General features: G+C 39.4%; 1 protein-coding gene across 1 annotated transcript; it reads right to left on the reverse strand.

Moving 5' to 3' along the window:
- Positions 1-2,381: 2,381 nt before the first annotated feature.
- Positions 2,382-2,849, reverse strand: LOC138909282 (uncharacterized). Its single transcript, XM_070200467.1, has one exon. It carries the CDS (start codon positions 2,847-2,849, stop codon positions 2,382-2,384), a length of 468 nt encoding a protein of 155 aa, XP_070056568.1.
- Positions 2,850-12,013: the final 9,164 nt, after the last annotated feature.

The raw sequence follows: 12,013 nt of genomic DNA on the forward strand, positions 1-12,013 counted from the left end.
AACTAGAATAAAACACAAGGGAATACTCGACATAGGATGTCCTAATTTGATATATCGACTTATACATATATCATACTGGCCTATAAGGGCGGCATGATCCTTAATATACTCAAAACATAGGCCGACAAGGCCATACCGGTATCTGTATACATAACATCTGTCTACAAGCCTCTAAGAGTACATAAATATCATAAAGTTCATGATAGGGCCCCGCCATACCAATCAATACATATTCAAATCATACTGACCAACTAGGAAACTCTGGAGCAAGTGGAGTGCACAAATACCTTCTGCTGAGCTGATAGCCTACTAAGAGAACTCTCAACCTGTCTATCGGGACCTGCGGGCATGAAACACATCGTCCCCTGGCAAAAGAGATGTCAGCACAAATAATGTACCGAGTATGTAAGGAATGAAAATTGGTAAATAATAGACATGAGAGAAACATGGATTAAAGAACTCAACCTGTAATTCTGAATAGCTCTTTGAATCATAAAAATTTATAATGTCATGCATGTGCATATAAATGCTATACCATGCATAGGTATATGCGTACATAACATCATCAAGCCTCTGAGGGCATCCCATCATATCATCTCGGCCACTGTGGGCAAAATCATCAACGTATACCAGCTGATTAGGTGGTGGTGCGTATATAACGCCGTAACCTTTTTCCATATCCCATATACATATAATATACGTGTATATAACGCCTTCTGGTCATGGGTCAATGTACATGTATAAATGCATGAAATGCATAAGAAATACATTATTAAGATTTCTCGAATATCATAAAATCAATATGTCTTTCGTACAAATTTTATCAAATACGTATTTTTCTGAGACCCATGAATAGAGGATATAATAATAATTCACATGGGGAATCAAAAATATAGAAACCCTAGTATTTCTATGAATAGAGTCATTTATGAAAGTTGCATATTTTGCTCATTTCGTTTGTATTATTTGGATCATGCCAAAAGAAAGAAGGGATAACCTTAACATACCTTAACTCCGTTGAGTCCTTAATAACTTCCAAGAAATTCTTCAAACAACTCAATCCAATCTACCACATCATAAGAAGAATTAAAATCAGTGTTGAGTAAAGGCTAAGTCCACAACTTAAACTAGTAGCTCGTTTACGTAGATTTGGGCAGCATCTCCCCTGTAACTAGGCCCTCCTCCAATACCATGTACCAACAACAACAAGAAAACAACAACAACAAAATGTAAGCATCATTTTACAACCTTATCTCCATCACAATACTATAAAACAACCCACACACCCTAATCACTTCATACATAAAACGACAACCAAAGTAATGTCAAACAACAAAAAAATAATGTAACGACGAACGACCAGCCCACCATTCCGTCATTATGTGGTGTTTCTCCACAAAATTTATCCTCCAAGAATCCATTAAACAGTAGAAAAATATACAGCCCAAAGGCAACACGAAACAGCCCACAAAACAGTCCACTACAAGTCAAATAACTCGAACTCACGGCTTCCGATTACCGTCCCGTGAGTTCTAACTATTTGGAAATGAATTTATCAATATTTCTTGATATTTAAACACTTAAATACAGAAAGTACACGTTTTATTAATTATGAAGTACCTTCCAAAACTCAAACCACAAAGAAAAAGAGAGGTGATATAGCGATACTAATGTCGTAGGGATCGTTTTAATGTTATCGCTTCTTGATTCCGTGCCCGGGATGATAATATTGTTTGAAGCTCTTGTAGAGAGCTTAAGAGTAAAGTTAGAGGTGTTATTTGGGCGAGATCTCTAGAAAATTGGAGAAAGAGACGAGATGGTATGTAAATATCCCAATTATTTTAAAAGTCATAAAGGTGCTACTTGGTACCCTATGATTGACCCTTCTTCCAAAGCTTATAACTTTTTATCCGGGTATCGTATGAACAAACGGTTAAGTGAGTTGGAAACTAAATTCCAATACCTTCAATTTGATATATAATATGTCCCAAAAATACCTCATATAGCACACAAAATATATTTCTCAAAAAGCTCTGTTACATGGCAAATCCTTAGTCGGTGTTTCCGCAACTTTAATCCGATTTTTCTCAAACTTCATATTTTTTATCCAAACATCATATATAGCCATATTATGACTTTTAAATCATTTAAATCATGATTAACAAGTCTCATTTTCATTACGTCACCTTGGGACGCACAGGGTGTGACAATCTACCCCCTTAGAAACATTCGTCCTCGAATGTTAAACTCCCAGAAATCTATAGAAATTTTGGCAGAGTCTCCTCTGTAACGGTACTAATACCAACTTGTCACAAAGAAAACCCAATAATACAAAGCCACACAGAGCCACAATCATCAATAACACCAATGGCCTCACACGACTAATAACAATGACTAACATAAGAATCAAGTACCATATACGTACCTAAAGGCTGTGATGTCTTAGTCTTATCCTCCTCCGGAAGTGGAAACAAGTGAGGATGGCTAATCTTTATTTCTTCTTCAGCTTCCCAAGTCATCTCCTCCACATTATTGTTAATCCAAACTACTTTAACCGAAGCTACATCCTTAGTTCTTAATCTCTGAATTTGTCTATCTAGTATAGCAATGGGAGCTTCCTCATATGATAGCTGCTTTGTAACCTGAACATAGTCAACTGGAATCACTTTAGAGGGATCTCTAATATACTTACGGAACATAGATACATGAAATACTAGATGTACAAACTCCAATTTCGAAGGCAAATCTAATTCATATGATACTTGGCCTACTCTGCGTATAATCTTATAAGGTCCAATGTACCGAGAGCTAAGCTTTCCTTCCTTACCGAATCTCATAACGCCTTTCATCGGTGATACCTTTAGGAATACCCAGTCATCTACTTGAAACTCCAAGTCTCGTCGTCGATTATCTACATAGGACTTCTGACGACTCTGAGCTGCTAATAGCCTTTCCCGTATAAGCTTAATCTTCTCAACTGCCTGTTGTACCAACTCTGGTACTACTAACTTAGTTTCCCCAACCTCGAACTATCCGATAGGTGACATACACTTTCGTCTGTAAAGAGCTTCGTATGGAGCCATCTGAATATTGGAATGATAACTATTATTATCTGCAAACTCAATAAGTGAAAAATAATCATCCCAGCTACCCCCTGAAGTCCATCACACAAGCCCTTAGCATATCCTCCAGTGTCTGAATAGTACGTTCAGCCTGACCGTCTGTCTGGGGATGAAATATTGTACTAAGACTTACATGAGTCCCCAATCCTTTTGTAAGGACCTCCAGAAATTAGCTATAAACTGAGCACCTCTATCTGAGATAATATATATAGGGACACCATGAAGTTGTACTATCTACCTAATGTAAAGCCTTGCATAATCCTCTGCTGAATAAGTAGTCCTGACAGACAGAAAATGGGTTGCTTTTGTAAGTATATCGACAATAACCCATATAGAATTGAACTTACGTTGGGTACGAGGTAAGCCTTTGATGAAATCCATATTAATCACTTTCCATTTCCAATTCGGAATCTCTATAGCCTGTAATAATCCACCGAGTTTCTGTTTCTCAATCTTAACCTGCTGACAATTAGGGCACTGAGCAACAAACTCTGCTATATCCTTCTTCATTCCGTCCCACCAGTATATTCCCCTGATATCATGATACATCTTCGTCTCTCCTGCATGAATAGAATAACAAGAATAGTGATCTTCTCCCAAAACCTGCTGATGCAACCTTGCCACATTAGAACACATAATTGACTTCAATATCTGAGGACTCCATCTTCTGTAATCTCAAATGGTGTATTCTCCTTTTGAGGGGATGTATCTCTGTAATGAGCTAGCATATGATCCTCATACTGGCATTCCTTCGCTTCAGTTACTAAAGAGGATGTTGCCGTGTCCTGAATAGTAACTCCGGTATCACCTGAGTCCAGTAATTGAACTCCAAGACTAGCTAGCTGATGAATCTCATTGGCAATCCCACACTTCTATGGCTGTAAATATGACATAATACCCATAGATATACGGTTGAGGGCGTCGGCTACTACATTAACCTTTCCTGTATGGTATAAAATATCAACATCATAGTCTTTTAGTAGCTCCAACCATCGCCTCTGACGTAAATTCACTTCCTTTTGCTTGAATATATACTGAAGACTTTTATGATTTGTATAGACATCAACATAAATGCCATACAAATTGTGCCTCCACATCTTTAGTGCATGAATCACCGCGGCTAACTCTAAGTTGTGGGTCAGATAATTCTTCTTGTGCTTTCTTAGTTGTATTTAAACATATACGATTACTTTTCATGGTCGTTCTGCCACTTATTGCATGAATACATGGCTTATCTCATTGCCCACAAATACTGAAATTTCCTGTAACTCATATGATCTCAAATATCATCTTTTGATTTTTTTGTCCTTCCCGTTCATTAGCTATGATAGGTGCCACTTTCTTATGGAGCGCATACAATGTTGTTGTGAGACTGTTGCTACAAGACCATTTCTTTCTTATGTTACCATGCTTAAGTTGAAGCCTTATTCCTTATTCCCTCAGCCAGTCTTTCTTTGTAGTACTTAAGAGAGACCCTTTGACTCCTGTAAAGCTGCGAGCTTATTACATCGTATATCCGAAAGAATTTTTGACGTTCTTACTCACCTATAATTATCCTTAATTACTTACCTACGCGCCATTGTGCTCGTAAGGTTGATTCTGAACTGAAATTTTTTGACTGTCTTCTCAGTGGCACCATTTGTTTTTTCCATAATACTTATACGGTACCTATAATTACCCCAACTCCTATTTGAATATTTCTCAAGGGTTACGACATCATAACTGCGAGACTGAATTCACTATGTTCGGGTTCACTACGTTTATCTTGCACAATCTGCTGATTTATCTGTATCCTCTTGTCTAGCCATGACTAGGCTCTTCCTGAATCAACTACTAACTACTCGTTAGTCCGTTCTCATATCTATATTCTGCGTAATGTCTCTTGGCTTATATCCTTTGTCTTAACTTACCCCACATACTAGCTCCTTATGTATCAAGTGTTCATTTGCACTTATTTATCAATAATATCTAGTGATAGAACCCTTACTGCCTCTCCCCGTCGTCATGCCTACATAATGTTCTGGAGTCGTATCATATCCGTAGGATCTAAATAAATGCAATCTCATTCCTTTTGTCTTTTTACCACATTCTTCCTTTACTATTCCATAGTTACATTAACCACATAACTTCGACTTAATACCATATCACACCATCTTTCCCCTTTAGGGGAGTACTAACATTTATTGCTATGAAGATTTTCCTATAAATGTTTCACCTCTTCATAATTGACGTCTTTCACATCTTCACGAACTCTTACTTGCCTTGCGGTAGCTCTTCTGTACCAGGGATAATTTAATTTCCTACACACAAAGGTGACACCTAGTGTAACTAGCACAATTAGTCCATTAAGCTTAACTCTGCTCACAACGCTTGTTTTAGGGAAACGTCTTCCTGAATGACCTTTAAAAGTTATTCTTTTGTTGTCCATTCAATTATCGCCCGAAACGCGATCTCTAAAATTCTCATGATGTCAACTATTATCAAATCCTTCGGTCCCGAATTCATGTTCAGTTTATCTTATTCACTATCCCATACTAATTTCTATTACTCCGGGGGTCTAACTTTTCCTTCTGGTAATCACGTATGAGTCACCAACTCATTTCTCAAATGGGGACATGACTTTATGGCTTATACTCTTTTATTGTCTCAAGGTATGTAACTTCTTGTCTTTTCCTTCACTTGATTATAGAATCTGTAGTCCTGTCATATTTTGATTTACCGTTATCACCCATATATCACATCTTACTCATGATACTTCATTTACTCTCTTCTTATTCTTCGGATAATATTTCTGTCTATCACCTCATTATGAAAACTTCTTCAAAACATTCTTTCACTTTTAGCCCCCTTGATTCAACCCACTGGCTCTTCGGGTCGCCTAACACTCTCTCTTTACTAGGAACGAGAGCCATACAAAGGTAAATATTTATCCTTTCTAGGATTCCAATGCCAATCTTCTGAAATTTTTGAACATTCTAGTATTCATATCTGATTGTACTATTCTAGAGTGCACCATCTGGGTGTCTCACAAGGAGAACCATTACCACGTTTGCAATATCCCTCGGAAATGTGAGCTAATGATAACAATTCATCCACAATTTTGGGTTACTCTAACCCCAGCTGGATGCTAATATCCCATCATTCTCTTAAATTATATCTATTAGCTCCCACAGGGCATAACTGAAATGGGTGTTGTCAAGTGAATATATCTTTGTTATTGTTGAAAGTTACTCAGAATACTTATATTTCTCTACCTGAATTGTAAATACAGATAATCTTCACTAACTGGGTACCTCGTATCCTTCTTCACCTAACTTCTTTTACTTGTTGAAACTTGTATCTACCTTCCGATTCTCTCGTTGCTTTTTACCATAGGGGTAGATAGATATTCATGCCTTAGGGCTCCTTATCAAGAAGCTCACACGTCGTAGTACACACATAATCTACTGAAGGCCTTACGTTTACTCATCATAAGCAATACGCAAAATCGAGTTCCTCTGACTCAACTCTTCCACAGCCGCATTCAATCTCTTACCAACTGTCTTTTTGGATGTAGATGTTGTTGTATAACAAATAAAATAGAATTTAAGAGTTTGAATTGCTTACAACTGAGCTCTACCACACAATCTAGAGTAAGAAAAAAGAGTGACAGTCATAAATGCCCTGTAGCCTCCTGCTTATAAGTGTGGTGCATAACACACCCATAAACAAGACTCTACTAGACACGGCTTGTAGACTCCCTAGGACAGAACTGCTCTGATACCACTTTTGTCACGACCCAAACCGATGAGCCGCGACGGGCTTCCGGTACCTTACTCAATCGAGTACCAACGTAATGTATCTTTAGTATCATACTATCATAGGTAAATGAGTCGGAAAGGCTGACGTGAGATAACTAGAATAAAACATAAGGGAATACTCGACATAGGATGGCCCAACTTGATATACCGACTTATACATATGACGTACTGGCCTACAAGGCCGACATGATCCTTAATATACTCAAAACATAGGCCGACAAGGCCATACCAGTATCCGTATACATAACATCTGTCTATAAGCCTCTAAGAGTACATAAATATCATAAAGGCCGGGACAGGGCCCCGCCATACCAATCAATATATATTCAAATCATACTAACCAAATAGGCAACTCCGGAGTAAATGGAGTGCACAAACACCTTCTGCTGAGCTGATAGCCTACTAAGAGAACTTTCAACCTGTCTATCGGGACCTGCGGGCATGAAACGCAATGTCTCCAGGAAAAAGGGACGTCAACACAAATAATGTACCGAGTATGTAATGAATGAAAAACAGTAAATACTAAACATGAGAGAAACATGGAGTAAAGAACTCAACCTATAATTCTGAATCGCTCTGTGAATCATGAAAATTTATAATGTCATGCATGTGCATATAAATGCCATACCATGCATAGGTATATGCATACATAACATCATCAAACCTCTGAGGGCATCCCATCATATCATCTCGGCCACTGTGGGCAAAATCAGCAACGTATACCAGCTGATCAGGTGGTGGTGCGTATATAATGCCGTAACCTTTTTCCATATCCCATATACATATAATATACGTGTATATAACGCCTTCTAGTCATGGGTCAATGTACATGTATAAATGCATGAAATGCATAAGAAATACGTTAAAAAGATTTCTCGAATATCATAAAATCAATATGCCTTTCGTACAAACTTTATCAAATACGTATTTTTCTAAGACCCATAAATAGAGGATATAATAATAATTCACATGGGGAATCAAGAATATAGAAACTCTAGTATTTCTATGAATATAGTCATTTATGAAAGTTGCGTATTTTGCTCGTTTTGTTTGTATCACTTGGATCATGCCAAAAGAAAGAAGGGATAACCTTAACATACCTTAATTCCGTTGAGTCCTTAATACCTTCCAAGAAATTCTTCAAACAACTCAATCCAATCTACCACAACATAAGGAGATTTAAAATCAGTGTTGAGTAAAGGCTAAGTCCAACTTAAACTAGTAGCTCGTTTACGTAAATTTGGGTAGCATCTCCCCTGCAACTAGGCCCTCCTCCAATACGATATACCAACAACAACAAGAACACAACAATAACAACATGTAATAATAATTTTCCAACCTTATCTCCATCACAATATACCACAAAACAGCCCACACACCCTAATCACTTCATACATAAAACGACAACCAAAGTAATGTCAAACAAAAATAAAATAATATAACGACGAACGACCAGCCCACTATTCCGTTATTATGTGGTGTTTATCCACACAATTTATCCTCCAAAACTCCATTAAATAGTAGAAAAATATACAGCCCAAAGGCAACACGAAACAACCCACAAAACAGTCCACTACAAGTCAAATAACTCGAACTCACGGCTTCCGATCACCGTCCCGTGAGTTCTAACTATTAGAAAATGAGTTTATCAATATTTCTTGATATTTAAACACTAAAATACAGAAAGTACATGTTTTTATTAACTATGAAGCACCTTACAAAACTCAACCCACAAAGAAAAAGAGAGGCGATATAGCGATACATACGTCGTAGGGATCGTTTTAATGTTATCGCTTCTTGATTCCGTGCCTGGGATGATAATATTGTTTGAAGCTCTTGTAGAGAGCTTAAGAGTAAAGTTAGAGGTGTTATTTGGGAGAGCTCTATGAAAAATTGGAGAAAGAGACGAGATGAGATGTAAATATCCCAATTGTTTTAAAAGTCATAAAGGTGCTACTTGGCACCTTGTGATTGGCACTTCTTCCAACGCTTATAACTTTTTATCCGGGTGTCGTATGAACAAACGGTTAAGTAAATTGGAAACTAAATTATATGACCTTCAATGTGATATATAATAGGTCCCAAAAATACCTCATATATCACACGAAATATATATCTCAAAAAGCTCTGTTACATGGAAAATCCTTAGTCGGTGTTTCCACAACTTTAATCCGATTTTTCTCAAACTTTATATTTTCTATACAAACATCATATATAGCCATATTTTGACTTTGAAATCATTTATATCATGATTAACAAGTTTCATTTTCATTACGTCACCTTGGGACGCACAGGGTGTAACATCTAACACATGGGACGGATCGCCGTGATACTTTCGAAGCATGGACACATGGAATACCGAATGAACAACTGCTAAACTAGGTGGCAACGTAAGCCTGTAATCTACCTCTCCCACTCTCTCCAGAATCTCAAAAGGTCCGATATACCTAGGGCACAACTTGCCCTTTTTTTCGAACCTCATTACACCCTTCATGGGTGATACCCAAAGTAACACTCTCTCTCCGACCATGAATGCAACATCACGAACTCTACGGTCGGCATAACTCTTCTGCCTGGACTGATCTGTGCGAAGTTAATCCTGAATAATCTTGACCTTATCCAAGGCATCATGTACTAAGTCTATGCCCAACAACCTAGCCTCTCCCGGCTCGAACCACCCAACTGGCGACCGACACCGCCTACCATATAATGCCTCATAGGGAGCCATCTGAATGCTCGACTGGTAGCTGTTGTTGTAGGCGAACTCTTCAATTGGCAAGAACTGATCCCACGATCCTCCAAAGTCTATAACACATGCACAGAGCATATCCTCCAAGATCTGAATAGTATGCTCGGACTGCCCGTCCGTCTGAGGATGAAATGTTGTGCTCAACTCAACCCGCGTACCCAACTCATTCTGAACTGCCCTCCAAACATACGAGGTAAACTGTGTACCTCTATCAAAAATGATATACACGGGCACACCGTGAATACAGACGATCTCACGAATATAAATCTCTGCTAACCGTTTCGAGGAATAGGTAACTATCACAGGAATGAAGTGCACTGACTTAGTCAGCCTATCCACAATAACCCATACGGCGTCGAACTTCCTCTGAGTCCATGGGAGTCCAACAACAAAGTCCATAGTGATACGCTCCCACTTCCACTCGGGAATCTCCATCTGCTGAAGCAAACCACCGGGTCTTTGATGCTCGTATTTCACCTGCTGACAATTTAGGCATCGAGCTACATAGGCAACTATGTCCTTCTTCATTCACCTTCACCAATAATGATGCCTCAAGTCCTGATACATCTTGGCGGCACCCGGATGAATAGAATACCAGGAACTATGGGACTCCTCAAGGATCAACTCACGAAGTCCATCCATATTAGGCACACAAATACGACCTTGCATCCTCAAAACTCCATCATCTCTAATAGTAACCTGCTTGGCACCACCGTGCCGCACTGTGTCTCTAACGACAAGTAAATGAGAATCGTCATCCTGTCGATCTCTGATGCGCTCAAACAAAGAAGACCGAGCAACTGTACAAGCTAGAACATGGCTGGGCTCAGAAACATCAATCCTCATGAACTGGTTGTCCAAGGCCTGAACATCTAATGCAAGCAGTCTCTCACCAACTGGAATATATGCAAGGCTACCCATACTGACTAACTTTCTACTCAAAGCGTCGACCACCACGTTGGCCTTCCCGGGATGATACAATATGGTGATATCATAGTCTTTCAATAGCTCCAACCACCTCCTCTGCCTCAAATTGAGTTCCTTCTCTTTGAACAAATACTGAAAGTTCCGATGATCTGTGAATACCTCACATGGCACGTCATAAAGATAGTGCCTCCAAATCTTCACCGCGTGAACAATGGCTGCAAGCTCTAGATCATGAACAACGTAATTCTTCTCGTGAAGCCTTTAGCTGCCGTAAAGCATATGTAATAACCTTGCCACCCTGCATCAATACCGTACCCAGACCAATATGGGATGCGTCACAATATACTGTATAAGATCCTGAACCTGTGGGTAACACCAATACCGGTGCCTTAGTCAAAGCTGTCTTGATCTTCTAAAAGCTCGCTTCACACTCGCCTGACCACATGAACGGGGCACCCTTCTGGTTCAATCTGGTCAACGGGGCTGCTATAGATGAAAACCCCTCCACAAATCGACGGTAATAGCCCGCCAAACCCAAGAAACTACAGATCTCTGTAGCTGATGTGGGTCCGGGCCAGTTCTGAACTGCCTCAACCTTCTTAGGATCCACCCGAGTACCCTTTACTGATACAACGTGATCCAAGAAAGCAACTGAATTCAACCAAAACTCGCATTTTGAGAGCTTAGCATATAACTGGCTGTCTTTCAGGGTCTGAAGAATGATCCGAAGGTGCTGCTCATGCTCCCCTTGACTGTGGGAGTAGATCAAGATATCATCAATAAACATGACCACAAAGGAATCCAAGTAGGGTTTGAAAACCCGGTTCATCAAATCCATGAATGCTGCTGGGGAATTTGTCAACCCAAATGACATCACTAGAAACTCGAAATCCCCGTACTGATTCCGAAACGTTGTCTTAGGGACATCAGATGCCCTAGTCCTCAACTGATGGTAGCCAGATCTCAAATCAATCTTTGAAAACACCTTGGCATCCTGAAGCTGATAAAATAAATCATCAATCCTCGACAATGGATATTTGTTCTTGATGGTGACTTTGTTCAACTATCGATAATCTATACACATCCTCATCGATCCATCTTTCTTCCTCACAAACAACACAGGTGCACCCCAGGACGAGACACTAGGTCTAATGAAGCCCTTATCAAGCAAATCTTGCAACTGCTCCTTCAATTCTTTCAACTCTGGCGGGGCCATGCGATATGGCAGAATGGAAATAGGCTGAGTGCTCGGAGCCAAATCAATGCAGAAATCAATATCCCTGTCGGGTGGCATCCCCGACAAATCTGCAGGAAACACCTCTGGAAACTCACGAACAATCGGCACTGAATCTATGGAAGGAACCTCTGCACTAGAATCGCGGACATAAGCCAAATAAGCTAGACACCCCTTCTCG

This window comes from Nicotiana tomentosiformis, chromosome 4 (genome assembly GCF_000390325.3).
Source record: "Nicotiana tomentosiformis chromosome 4, ASM39032v3, whole genome shotgun sequence".
Classification (NCBI taxonomy): domain Eukaryota; kingdom Viridiplantae; phylum Streptophyta; class Magnoliopsida; order Solanales; family Solanaceae; genus Nicotiana; species Nicotiana tomentosiformis.